At 31.5% G+C, this 14,907-nt stretch overlaps 1 protein-coding gene across 2 annotated transcripts in view; it reads left to right on the top strand.

Annotated features, from left to right (window-relative positions):
• PSME4 (proteasome (prosome, macropain) activator subunit 4) overlaps window positions 1-14,907 on the top strand; it is an 84,027-nt gene that overhangs the window by 40,491 nt on the left and 28,629 nt on the right. For both annotated transcript variants that reach the window (XM_004686198.2, XM_012727519.1), the window contains 10 exons: window positions 705-803; window positions 1,015-1,084; window positions 1,431-1,498; window positions 2,088-2,303; window positions 2,847-3,004; window positions 4,518-4,613; window positions 11,905-11,960; window positions 13,235-13,291; window positions 13,491-13,546; window positions 13,641-13,739. In XM_004686198.2, the coding sequence (XP_004686255.1) occupies window positions 705-803; window positions 1,015-1,084; window positions 1,431-1,498; window positions 2,088-2,303; window positions 2,847-3,004; window positions 4,518-4,613; window positions 11,905-11,960; window positions 13,235-13,291; window positions 13,491-13,546; window positions 13,641-13,739 (975 nt within the window). The remainder of the gene's footprint in view (window positions 1-704; window positions 804-1,014; window positions 1,085-1,430; window positions 1,499-2,087; window positions 2,304-2,846; window positions 3,005-4,517; window positions 4,614-11,904; window positions 11,961-13,234; window positions 13,292-13,490; window positions 13,547-13,640; window positions 13,740-14,907) is intronic.

Here is a 14,907-nt window from a genome sequence, read left to right on the forward strand (position 1 = left end):
ATGTTTAAAACTTAAAAAGACTGTCTTTCAGAATACACATAGCTGTTGATAAGTTATAGTTTATCAGAATGGCAAACTATAAATACTAGTTTATTCCATAACAGTCCCTTTGTAGTATTGGATTAACCAACAGAATAATTAAATTGCATTTACTTTAAGCAGCTGTAATTTTATATTTCTGTAACAAAGTCTTGTACCTCAATTTATTTATTTATTTATTTATTTTACATTAGGTTGTTGTGCAAGTTGTGCAAAGATTGTTTATAGACTTGGTGAAACTTTTTTTTTTTTAAGATTAATTTACTTATTCATACAGAACTGGGGTATAGGCCAGGGATGCAGAGGGTGAGAGGATTCACCAGAGACAGAGTGGGGAGCAGAACAGGCAGATCAACGAAGTACACTGCTGAGGGGAGCAGCAGGAGGGTCAGGAGAGGTCTGCCTCTCCATGTGGATCTCCTCCAGGACAAGAGGGGATCGAACTCATGTGAAAGTGGCTTAAGCTTCTTTGTGCTGTGCTTTAACCATCTGCACCACCAGGGAGGGCCCTGGGTGAAACATTAAGCAAACCCTGTTCAATTAAGATGATTACAGTTTCTCTACTAAGTTTTTTTTTAATGTGACCATTCATTTTTATGATTTTTATAAGATGTTTAACTTTTTTTAAAATGCTAACTTAACATTTTTATTCCTCATCTTAATAGGTGGCTCTTCAGAAAGTTTTTAATTTTTCTATTTCACATATATTTGAAACAAGAGTAGCAGGCCGCATGGTAGCAGACATGTGCCGTGCTGCTGTAAAGGTGAGTGGATTTTAACCTGAGCTCATGAATTGATTGCTAGCAAAAAGTTCATGTGGTTAATTATTTTAGAAATGCTTATTGTACTTAACATTGATAATTTTCAGTAACTACTTACAGCCTTTATTGGCCACTGAAAATTGTCTAGTGTATACTTTGTGAATGAAACAGTTGTAGTTTTCATAAAAACTTATTTACATAAATATGTTTTCAGTGCTGCCCAGAGGAATCTTTGAAGCTTTTTGTTCCCCATTGCTGCAGTGTTATAACTCAACTTACAATGAGTAAGTCATTGGGTTATTATTATTCTGCCTTTACAATTTTAAATAACAATTTTTTGTTTGGTTTTTAAAATTCTATTGATCAACAATTTTTTCTTTGCTTTTTAAAATTCTATTGATCAAACAGCTTCTTTACACTATACAATATTTTACTTGTTAGTATGTTTATTTTCTTGAAAATTTAGTCTCCACTTCTTCTGGAGCAAGTACAGCTTCATGCAGATGAAATACAAAATCTCTCCCTAAAAGAGGCATCTCAGCTCCTAGAAATATTAAATATAAATATTTTTAAATGATTGACTTAGCTGGATACATAGTTTTTCCCCTGATACTATTTTGCCATTTTTAGATGATGATGTATTAAATGAAGAAGAGTTAGACAAGGAGTTACTATGGAATCTTCAACTTTTGTCTGAGGTATTGTATATCTTTGGAATAAAAAAAAATTACTATGAAAATGTTGCTTTGCTTTTAAGATTTATCTTTTTTCTGAACATTTACTTTAAATTTGTGACAACTCCTAAGCTTTGAATATTTCTTGGTAGGGTTAATGTCAGGAATTTCATGGCTATTGATTACTTCATACTCAATGCTCTTTCTTTTACTGATTAATTCTATATGGATCATTCAAAATCAAAAAGGTTTATCAAATTTGCCATTTTCTTTTTTCCCTTTCATATTCTATATTTGGCCATTAGTCAAACTTTAGTTTCCTTTGTGGGTTATTCAAGAACATAAGAAATACAATTATGTTTGTCTCTTTAAGGAGATAGATTCTTTTTATGTTATAGTACACATGAGCCTAAACCCAGAAAATGTGTTAATTTTTAAAGAGTAGTTAATTATTAGACTATGATTGAAGTGACAATCCTAGAGTAAGTTAAAGTTATTTAAAGAAACTGTTACTCATTTAGATTAGCTTGAGTAGCCAAATACTGACTTTTGCAATAATTATTGATTCTTGGTCTTTTAACCAAAATACTGTCAACTGTTTTTTTCTTTTTAGATAACACGAGTGGATGGGAAGAAGTTGCTTCTTTATAAGGAGCAGCTTGTAAAGATTCTCCAAAGAACCCTACATTTAACCTGTAAGCAGGGTTATACTCTGTCTTGTAACCTTTTGCATCACCTTCTTCGTTCTACCACACTCATCTACCCTACAGAATACTGCAGTGTGCCAGGTGGCTTCGACAAACCTCCTTCTGAGTACTTTCCTATAAAGGCAAGCATTTTTCCATAGGTTAAAATTCAAGGATATACTGGGCCATTTTTCTAAGGGAAAATTTTCAAATTATTGAGTTCTTGGGTTTTTTCCCCATGAAAAGATGTATCTAATTTATTTTTAAAAGTTGATCATTAAGACTGTTAGTGCAATATGCACCGTAGCATTGGAACTACAACTCTAGATTTTTTTCTCTTCTGTTTCTATGTGAAATGAATTGGGTATACTGTAGTTAACATCCATCATTCCATATCATTTTATTGGGAATCTCAGTTTCCTCAAATAAATTTACTGTTAACTCTTATAGCAAAACCATATTTAAGTGACTTAATAAATACTAGTAACTCTTAGTGAAGGGCCTTTTCAGGGGTAATAATGAATGGTAATGTGATGTGTTAAATCCAACCTTTAGACATTATTTGCTTCCTTAGGTTTGGAGTACTTACACATTTTCTTTGAAACTGTTAAAATTGGGTATGTTTTTTTTGTTTGTGTTTTTTTTTTTTAGCTTCATAACTTGCTGAACAAATACTTTTTTCTTAGGACTGGGGTAAACCAGGGGATTTGTGGAACCTGGGAATTCAGTGGCATGTTCCTTCTTCTGATGAAGTGGCTTTTGCCTTTTATCTGTTGGACTCTTTTCTTCAACCTGAGCTCATCAAGCTACAGCACTGTGGTGATGGAGAACTTGAAATGTCTAGGTAGTTTTCTTTTTATAATCAATGTTATGTGGTTAAGAATAAAAAAAAATTATGCCTTCTCTCTGGCCTATCCTATATCTCCATATTCAATACGTGTTTTAAATACATAATTAGGAAACCTTCAAATATAATGTTGGCTCCTTAGCAGTTTCACTTGTACATCAGTAGGTCTATGCATGTCTAGGTTGAAAATAGTTCTGCTCTCTTTGAAAGGAAATGTCTGTTTTCTAGATTTAGCTTATTGGGTCCTTTTTAGTAATTCATGCTATTATCATTAATGTTACTTAGAGAGATGTTGTCATGAGATCTTCATGAGATGTTTTTTCTCTTTTCCAAAGTACTTTAAACAATTATTTGAGGTTATTAGACATTCATGGTTTGAATCTTTGAAAATTTCTAAAATAATAGTAAGATATTACTAAGTGTCACATACCAGGAAATTTAAATAAGCAAGTTCAATGAAAGGGCTAAGGAGACGTATGATTGACTTAGGTCAACTGTATGTATAGTACTCTGAACAGTTTTTGGAGTAAATGTTTCATGGTCCACTTTAGAGATAGGTGATCTTTTGTAATACTAGTTTTTTTGTTTCTGTCAGTGAGCTTTGTTAAACAGGTGATTAAATTTAGAATTGTTGCACAAAGGGCAAAGGTGTTGTTATTTGTCAACGTGAAGTTTCTATCTAAGTTAAGCATGTGTTATACCAATAATTTTCTTGTAAGTAGCTAAATTAGAGATGTTTTACTATTTGTGTATTGTAATTTTGTATGTCCACACTTGATAAGGATTTTATACTTTGTCCTTGAACTTAGAATGTTCCCTCCACCCCTCAAGACTTGTGGAGGAAAACATCTTTTACACACAATGAAAAATGATAACCCATTCACCCTGCCCCTCCCAAACTAGCAGGTTTCAGGTACCATTTATAAGAAGGAAAGCACTATAGTGTCCAGCATTTTTCTCACTCATCTGAAGTGGCCAGTCTTGTGAAGCATCTGAATCTCAAGAACTGGAGATTCAGTACCAGTTGATGTACCAGTGTTGATGTCACTGCTGCCCGGGGAAGGCGGGAGTGGTTCATGTCAGCTGCTCTGGGTTGCTGAGCTATAGCCAAGACTAGCCTTGAGCAAATTGCCTTCAACTCACATGCACCACACAGGGAACGCTGACCCTACTAGACCTCTAGAAGCACCTGCTAACCCTGGAGATGCCAAATATGCACCCGGGACAATATTGATTAGGCTACTTTTTTAGCCTGTGGATATAAAAAAGACCTCAGAGGGACCTACAAATCACCCAGATAACTTTAAAAACAATTTTGCTTTCTGAAAATAAAGATAGTAAATAATGGTGTTCACAGATATTACTGGGAATGTTAGAAAACAATCTAGAAAAGTGGAGAGAGCACATACTACATAAAAACAAAAGGCTTTCAGCACATTTGTGATAGAAGCGTTATAAAACAGGTATTTTGAATCTTCTAAAAATGACAGTGTTTCTGTTTCCTGTCTAGAGATGATGTTCTGCAGAGTCTGACTATTGTGCACAACTGTTTAATTGGCTCAGGAAACCTCCTACCTCCCTTGAAAGGAGAGCCAGTTACTAACTTGTAAGTAAAATATCTACTCTACATATTACTGTTTTGTCATTTGGCACAGACTAAGTTTTAGTCATGTAAAGAGTCACTGGTTTTGTTATTGGTGCTGTTTCTTTATCTCTTTAACCTTTTTGTCATTGTTGAGCCAAAAATACCTGAGGCACAGTTTATGTCTGTAAACTTCAGGACTTTTCAGAATTTGTTGTGGTATAAAAATAGAGTAACTGCAAATGTCAGTCAGTTTTAAAATATTAACCTGAAGATACTGAGTCCTTCTGTTAGTTTACTGAGTTAATTAACACATTCTTTTAAAAAGAAAAGTACTTTTTGTTTTCCATCAATGTTAAGGATTTTGTAGCAAAAAATAGTGGATGTTTAACAAAAAGCTATTCATTGTTATTCATTATAATTTTGAACTTTTTTTTTACCAAGTTGCTTTCATGAATTTTAGTGCTTCTCAGCATGTTATGTTGAATGACTGATTTAATCCATTGTTAGAATTGCCATTTAAGTAGAAAAATTTGAGTTCAATTGAAATCAAATGGTATGTAACTAAGTTATGAAGTAGATTGATGCTAGTTCAGTTTACCACCTTAGATCATTTTCTTTTAACATCATTTCATTGCTGAGAAAGGTAATGAAAATAACATAAAAAAAGAAAGGGTAAGTTGTAGCCCCCTAGTGACCAAAACCCGGAGAATTCTTTTTGTTGATTTTGCAGCAGAAATATTTAGCTTCAATGAGTGGTTTTAAAGTGTGGCTTACCTATCTTTCCCATATTTTTCATAACTACTGCTTGGAATTATTCTTTTTCATTATCCCATTTGTTTCACTCTAAACTGTTTTCTAGGCATGGAACTTTAGGTTGCTTTTTAGACTTACAAAAGAGTAGTAGGTAGGGTCATTTCAGGAATCTGTTTTATAATTGCCTATGTATTTACTGAATTCTTTTAAGGCAGTTTTGGTTTTCATCAATTTTATTTTTGATGTAAAAGCTTTTATCAAAATTAAGAAAAATTGATTTTAAATAATATTTAAGTAATATTTTAAATGAGGGAAATATGGAAATGGTTTTGATTCTCCTGATAATCTTCACATTGCATATATAGTAAGAAATTTTTTATAATATGCTGCAAAGTTATTGCATAACACAATATTTAGTACAATTGCACAAATTTAGTACAACGGTAACTTCTGTTCTGCTTGAAAGTGTTGACGAGAAGTGTGGTCATTTAAAACAATGCTATAACTAAGAGTGAAAGTATGAATCTTGCATTTATGGGATTAGAAGATTTTTAGTTTTAAGTAGTCTTTAGGATACATTGTCTAGGTCAGCATAGGGAGGCTTAGGGTTTTCCATTACTGTTCATGTCAGCAGGTGACCATACTTATGCCAAGTGCACTATAATAGTGAATTGAAACAAAATTTTTATCTTTTGAAATAAATGTGCATTAGGACAGAACTTCGATATATTTGACCATTATATAAGCTAGTCTGGTCTTATATAATGAATTGTATTTTCAGTAACGAAAGAAATACTATGTTGTGGAAATTTGATGAATGCCATGGGATATAAATAAGTAGATATTAGCTTACATTGTTCATTATATGCTATATAATTGATCCTAAGAATTCTTTCTTGGCTTTTCCCAGGAAGTCAGAAAGAAAAGATAGTTTAGCTTTTGTGTTTTGGAAATGTAACTTTTGGAATAAAAATATAACATTTAGTGAAAAAATACAAATTATCTTTAATGTATCTCTATTTTAATGTATTTTAAATATTAGCATAAACATATTTGGTTATGTTTAATAATATATAATAAAATATAAAACATTGAATTCAATCATTTTAATCAGTGAACAGTAAACATTTTAGGGGTCTTTATAGTTACACATAACAATGTAGGATAATAACTTTATAAAAGTAGAAATAAGGGTGAATGAATGAGCAGTTCTTTGCCTTTGCATTGCAAGAGAAATGAACTAGTATTGTCTTCTGTGGGGTTTAAATAATTCTTAATACATTCCTTTCTTTTAAAAACCAATTTCTAGCTGGCATCATCTTCATCGGAAATTTAAGTTCATTTCAGAATTGTGTGATTTTTTTTAACATTTATTTTCTTTATATAACATTTTAATTTTTTTCAGTCAGTAAATTACTACCCATCAAAGCATCATAAAGTTAGCATTTTAAATTCAAAACTGTTTATTCTAGTTTTTTTTTTTTCAAAAGTATAGATTTGTAAAATGAATCAAATGATTTCATCTGTTAGTGCCATCATTCTGTGATGTTAAATCAGTGCTTTTGTGGAGAAAGAATATGGCATCATGCTTGGAGATTATCATTAGCAGATCAATTTGAAACTGATATAGGAAACTAAAACTCTACTTCCTGTATTAGTTATTCCATAGGAAACAGTAAAATATACTAGAATAGGGACAAAGGAAAACACATAAATGTGACATGTGCTTTCATGCAATCCATAGGTACTACAAGCAAGTCTCCCTATGGGACAGTAAGCATTTTCTGAACTATCAGACTAGTTTTTGTTAGTACATAGGTTATCAAACTTTTTTTTTTCTTATAAATCTCAATCAGGTAAAATATAGCTGCTTTAATTTGGGGGGGGTCATTAAATTTGCCTTATTGCATGATTAGTGTTTGTCTTCTGGAAAACTGCAGTAAATGAAAAACTGGAAGCGAAGTCAAGTTCTGAGTTTTCCTGTGAGTAAATTTAGCATAGCTCTTAGTGGATTATATGGAATAGTCTTAAAATTCCATTGTTCAGGGGAATGCCTAGTAAATGTAAAAATCAATTTTCCATGCTATGTGATAAGAGACTAACAAATAAAATGAGACGCTTACATGAATCGATTGTCCAAAGTAAAAAAGTGAAGGATATGCCTAACGGTATTTACATTGTACTCTTTGGCTGTTAGTAAATTCATTTACTAAATATCTTGTACTTAATGCAAATTTTACTGTTTCAAAGGATGGGTAAAATAATGTCTTTAAAGTGTAATTAAGGGTGATCTTTTTTAGTTTAGTACAATTTAAAACATTTTGTTCTTTAACTGTTGTCAGATACCAACGTTGCTAAATTAATCTTTAAATAGAACCTTTCTGTTTTGTTCTTGGAACCTGTAGGTAATGATTTAAGAGGAATGTTTGTGGTGTAGTGGGATAGTCATGGTACTATCTTTGTAGATGTGGAAGTTGGATTATGTCTCTTCAGGATCACACAGGAATTTTGATACTTGGCTATAATCCTCAAATTGTCATTAATTTCTCTTTTTGCAGCCCACTCTTAATATTTTAGGTCTAACCAGCTTTTATAATATGCAAAAACACTAACATCTAAAAAAACAGGGTTACTCAAGGTAGAGGAGTCATCATTTTTCATCTCAAGTATTTCTTCTTTACTTTGTGCCCCTTTTCCTCTGATAGATGTTAAGTCATTCTTAGTTAAATCATTTTTAGGTTCTCAGCTTTTACTAACCTTTCACTCAAAAAATTCATACTTTTAAGGTCTAAGAATTAAGACCATTTCATTGATATGTGAAAAGGATGTGTTGTTATGCGATGAGGGGCAGGGCTAGCTAACCTCTCTTGGCACCTCCAGGAAACTACCCAGCTCTGCTGGGGAAGCTGCACACAGAAAAGGAAACAGTTACTACTCCACGGTGAGTAACCCTGTTTTCTCCTTATTTCGCCTTCTATTTTCATTGATTTTATTTTTTTTAAAGCTTGTGTTTCAGACAAATAGTTCTTATGCTCAGAGTTAATTTTAAACCTAGCAGTACATAAGATTTCTCTTTACTTAGCAATCTTTTGCTCACATGGTAGAGTATGAGACAGTTTTCATTTGTTTATAGCTATTACTGATGACTAGCATTGAATTGAGTACTTTAACACAAAAGTAGGCCTAACGTCTCTGGTGAAACACTTACAGCCTTGAATGGAAAAAGTCTGTTAACAACTTGATTTTTTATACTTTTTTTTTTCTACTTGGGAAAGGAGGGATTACTGGGAAAGGCAGAATGTCCTTTCATTTATAGGCAGGAAAAATCATTGCAGCTATTTCATGACAATTTACCTGCCCTTCATTTGCACATTATATTTTGTTTTTATGTTAGTAATCATTGCTTCCTCTTTTACTGTGCTTTCTTTCCAACAAGTAATTATTTCATCCTCTAAGCAAACTTTAAGATTACCCGTTAGTGGCATAATTGTGGAAATCACGTAGGTCTTCTTTATTTTAGCAGCACAAAGATTTAACACATTTTTGCTATAAATTAAGTGACTGAATATTGTCTTATTTCTAATTGGTATGAAACAGATTTAACTTTATTATTGTATAAGTGGTATTACTTACAATATGTTGTTTTAATTCTTTGTCAGAATTTTATTTAGTTCCTAATGTCAAAAAACAAAACAGTTTTATAACCAGGGAATAAGCAGAATGAACTTAATTTGGGGTAAGAGTAATAGTATTTGTTCTGTTACTGTAGGTGGATTTTGCCTGCTCTTGGAATAATATGTATATTTTGTGCTGGCTTATTTCCCTTCGCATCTTCTTGAGATTCATCAATGTTGTTGCTTATATAATAGTTTATTTCTCTTTATTGCTAGGAGATATTCTAGTATATGAATTTATCACAAATTCTTTATGCATTCTTTTATTGGTGTACATTTTGGTTCTTTCCTGTTTGGAAGTAGTATGAATAAAACTGCTATGAACATTAAAAAAAAAGACTAATGGTATTTGATTTTGAATTATATGCAGTTGACCCTTAAGCAACCAGTTTGAACTGACCAGGTCCACTTATAGACAGTGTTTTTGTTTGTTTGTTTGTTTGTTTTTCTATCTGTAGTTCTGCATTCATAGATATAGTCACTGGTGGATGTGGAACTGGCAGATTTCCTAATGCTACAGTCTGGGGTGGGATGAGGTGATGTGTCAAGGTTGGTGCCCCTAACTTCAACCTGGTGGTGTACAGACATATAATGTGACTACAAAATTATAAGATCATAAAGTCTTACTTGGATAATAAAGATTTGTTTCAGAAAAGCATTCTTCTAAGGTCAGAAGAAATATTTAGTATATATATTTACATTTGCTATAAGACATTTCAGTGTAAAACACATCAAGACACAGTAGAAGTTTAATTTGTTAGATAACAAAAGGACCGATTAAAACTAAATGTTAGATAAAACAGCATAAAAAGCACTTATGATGGGTAAGAACAAATGTATCTGAAATACGTATCTAATTATATGCTAACTATACACTTGAGATCTGAAAGATGTTTTAAGTTTTAAAAGTAAAAGACAGAATCATTTTTATTTAAATGTACTAAATATTTTTAAATTCCATACAAGTTGATATATTTTTAAATTATTGTAATAAGTGTAAGTGTTCTTTAAATTTTCTGATAGGGAAACACATGGGATTTTTAGATTAGCACCAGTGCTTTTAGTGAGACTAAATTTTTAAATGTGGTTGCAATGTGATTGACATTATTAGTGTCAAGAATACATACAGGAAAAACATTCAAATTCCCAACTTACCATTTTTTTTTTTATTTGATGGTTTTTTAAGATGGTGAAATTGTTCATAATAGAGATACTTTTTTATGTTGCTTTAAAAGTAATTTTGTAACTAAAGTACATGCTTGGTTAAATAGTATTTATCAGTAGGTAGGAAGTGGGTGTTATATACGTTTCCTTGCTTTAGAAAACTACGTACATATTTAGTAGCAGTGAGGAAACACACGTACTCTCCTATGGTGATTCATGACAAGCACTTCCCTGTGCTTTACCTGGGAATTGGGTACATGGTGGGTAACAATCTTAGGTATTATAGAATTATGTTTACTGTTCAGAGCATAATCTGTTCCTTTTCTGAGATGAGATCTTATGTTTAGTTGAGATATTGGACTCCCTGCTGAAGTTCATTATAATAGGAATCTGATTTTATTTTTTATTGACTAGACTCTGGATGCTTATATATTTTCCAGTCATATACAATTTATAGAATGCTAAAGTTTCCCTGCTGTTTCCAAAGATTAGAGCTTTTATAAAGTACTTTTAGATGAATTTGAACTTGAAAATCTCTACAAAGCAAATTAGAATTTTATATTATAAAATATGAATGATCTTTGAATTAAGTTATGTATAAAAAGCCATTTTGTTTATATTCAGTATGCTTGCTTTTACAACCTAAGAAAGTATTGTTGCCATTCTAAGAACTAGATCATGGTGGGGAACATAATTATGTAATTGTGGCATTTTACTAATGTTGTACTATTATGTACTATTTAGATAATCCCAAAGTTCATAACTAATCAAATATTAAGGTACAGATTACTCATTTAATTCAACTTAAATAAATGCAACATAGAGGGAAGTATGTTGATTTTGAAAGTGTTATTTATTACATATGCTGTGTTGTTCATGAGTGATAAGTAATAAGTAAGAAATTTCTATTACTAACTAACCCTGTATTAAATATGCCTGCCTCATGTTTCCTTGGCATTCATGCCCATATTCCTCTTCGAAAATATTGTCTTTTTGTTCATAAAAAAATTATTGGATCGAGTCTCATATTTTGAAATGAAAATGTTTAAAAAAATAATAAATTTTTCTCATTGAAGAAAATTTAGATTTCAGATATGAAGGTTCGTATTCCCTTATAAAAATATTATTCTTGCATACTCTGAAAGTGACAACTATTCAATGAATCCAGCTAGGTGGTTCTGGTTTTGGTAAAACAATTCTTGTGACAGATCTTGAATTAGGAAATGGGAGATTTTTTACATCCAAGCATCTTCATAAAAGTAGTGGTATTTCACTGTACATGTTAAGAGTGATCTGTTTGACTAGTTTTAAGAGGAAGGATAATGATTATCTAAGGAAACTGGTCTACTATAAAAATTCCTGTGAATTTTTGTTATCTTTTTTTAACTTCTACTATAACATGGTAAGGCTGACTTTTCTTTAACTATGTACCTGTTTATTTAAGCTTTTATATTGTATATACTAGTATTACATTCACTTTGGTGGTGAATTTTCTCGCCTAAATGTATTAAGTTTAACATTTTCTTTTGAGAAATATTATGATTGCTGAATCAGTGTTAATCATCACAATAAGAGAATAAAAATTTGATGAGATTTGAGTAATGCTTATTTAAAAAAGTATCACCTTTGTTTTGATTTAAACATTCTAGCAATGAAAGTTTCTCCTTTAATCCTTCTCCTTGGTATTATTAATAAGTACAAGCATTCTTGTTTTTATGCAGGGTACCAAGTATGGTGTCCTTGGAAGAGACAAAGTTGTATACTGGACTTGAATATGGTATGTGAATCCTAATCTTTAGTAACTTGTGTAGGCTGTTATTACAATTTTCTTGGTCTCTCTTTTTAATTGTATTATTATTTATTGAGGTGATAGTTTACCGCACTGTATGTGATTTATAGATACAGGTTGGTATATTCAGAAGTCTACCACAAGATTATCATAATCCGCCATATCCACTGGGCCCCCTACCCTCTAGTAACCTCAAGTTTGCAGTCAGAATTCTGTAGTTTGTTCTGTTACTTTGTTTTGTTATATTCCACATATGAGTGAAATCATCCCAGTATCTTATATTCTACTTCTAACATATTTCTTATAGTTTCATCCCCTCTAATTTCATCCATGTTTTTGCAAATGGCAAGATTTAATTTCATCTTATTTTTTAAAATAACTGAGTGGCATTCCATTGTGCATGTGTGTGTAATGCCTTTATCCATTCACCTGTTATCGGGTACTTAAACTGTACACAATAACTTGGCTATTGTAAATAGTATATTTGTTCCTTCAAATTAGTATTTTTGCATTCTTTGAGTAAACTAAGAGTGGAATTCTAGATAATATGGAGATCAATTTTGATATTTTTAGAAACCTCAATACTGTTTTCCATAGGGCATAGTCAGCCTATAGTTCTACCAATAGTATATAAGGGTCCCTTTTTCTCTGAACCTTCACCAACATTCACTTTGTAAGGTCTTTATGATACAGGTCATTTAAGTCTCCTTTTTTATATAAATGATTGATAAAATACACAGTAGTTATCTTGATTATCTTTGTATGTTAACTATTATGTTAACTATCTTTGTATGTTTTTATCATAGTAAGGTAAATTTTATATAAATATTTATGTAAAATATTGTTGAATGTTTTGAATCAAATGTTAATAAAAATTTAACATACTTACTGGTAGATTAATTGGGGTTAACTATGTACATTAATTGCTAGGGTGTACTTTTATTTGCTTGTTTTAGATCACTCATAACTAGTTTAAGAATCCTCTGTATTTATGATGTCTAATTAGTGAATAGAGCCTTTGAAATATTAGTAATGATGGTTTTTCCCTCCCACCCTCTGCCCAGTAAAGTTGTTTGAGGAGGTAATGTAGATAAAAGGTTAAAAGTCATCCTGTATCATGCCTAACTAGTAATTTAAATATGACAAAAGCATATTCATTGGGTTTTGTTTCCCTGATACACTATCCCTTCTTGACATAAACTTCAGCAGTCTAAGAAGCCATCAACCTGTCTAAAAGGCCTTATCTCATTTTTTAAAAATAGATCTATCCAGAGAAAACCACCGAGAAGCAATTGCTAGGGTCATAAGAAAACTTCTTAGTAAGTATATATATATATTTAACTTCTTTACTAATAATTTTAATCTACACCTTATGTGCTTTTGTTTAACATTTTAAGCTCTACTTGGTGACTACTTAAGGCAGTTTTCCCCCCTTAAATAATAGATTATAAATTAACACATCGGGGGCTTTATAGTAATTAAAAATATTTTAATTAAAATCCTTTTTCTTCTATTTAGACCACATACTTGATAATTCAGAAGATGATACAAAATCATTATTCCTCATCATAAAGGTATAATTGTCATTTAATAGCTGCATAATTATTAACATGACTGATTTTAATGTCATGACTTAGAAATAAAAATTTTGAAATTCTTTTGACACAGATTATTGGAGACCTTTTGCAGTTTCAAGGGTCACACAAACATGAATTTGACTCCCGTTGGAAAAGCTTTAATCTAGTGAAGAAATCAATGGAAAATCGGGTCAGTATCTTACCTAACACTCTCAATTAGTATTTTAAAGGTGGTTAATACTGACATAAAACCACCTGATTTAGGAGTTGTTCAACATATAGAGAAATTTTCTTATATATAAAAATAGATTTTCAAATATTGTATCAAATACAATGAAAAGGATACTAAGAAAATTTTGTTCCTTATATTAAATTTTTCTGTCAGTTTCTGAATTATGGAAGTTTGAAGTATAACGATTATGCAAATGTTTGGGCAACAAACAACATACAGGTTGCATTGTAAGACTTGGAGTGGTAAAAGAGGAATTGTTTGCAGGCATACATTTGAAGCATTTTACTTTACATAGATCTGAGAAAACTATATCTTATGTTGTATTTTTTCTCCAGGAAAAGTTAAAATATTTATCTGGGAACATGGGAAAAAAAAATACCTTACTTAACCAGGATATGATTATACCAGTGTTCTATAGAAAACGTTTGCTGAAATTGAGTTTGAAAAGGTTGTGTTAATTGTTTAAGCAAGGGGTACTATGTAGTTTAGAGAAAGTGTGCCCCATAAAATGGCAGGAATTTATAGAAGCATGGTTTGCTTTTAAATAGCAATTGCAGGAAAGAATAGCATACTTCTGCAAGTCCTTTGTGGTTTTGTCATGAGAAGGTACTTCATTACTTTATTCTGCAATGGGAACTCATTAAAAGTTCTTACATCAATCTGATTTGATTATTGGAAAGATAAATATTTAATTCAGTGCATTTTGAAAAATACAGCCACTAATGTGAAAATTAAGTATGGGAGGTTAAGACTGAAGCAGTGTTATTACTACTATAAAACTATTACAGTAGTCCAGATAGAAAACAGCCTGAATCAGTCACTGGTGTTGGGATGGATATATGGTGACTTGAAAAAGGAGAAATTCAAGGGCCAATGAGATAAATGTGTGAAAGAGAAAGTCTTTGAAATACAGATATTTGCCTGTAGTGATTGAGTGGAAGATTTATGAGCAGGGAAAATTAAACACAATTTTTTTTTTATTTTACAAAAGTTTACTTTTACATCATTTTGTACATTTTTTTTTCCCATCTCAATTGTAATCCCCATGGGTTTCCCATCACCAAGTCACCTGTGTGCCATAACCATAATCCCGTGCATTTCCCTCCCTCCCCACCCCCCGTGTTTT

The sequence above is a fragment of the Condylura cristata genome, unplaced genomic scaffold (genome assembly GCF_000260355.1).
Source record: "Condylura cristata isolate star-nosed mole 26May11 unplaced genomic scaffold, ConCri1.0 scaffold00020, whole genome shotgun sequence".
NCBI lineage: Eukaryota > Metazoa > Chordata > Mammalia > Eulipotyphla > Talpidae > Condylura > Condylura cristata.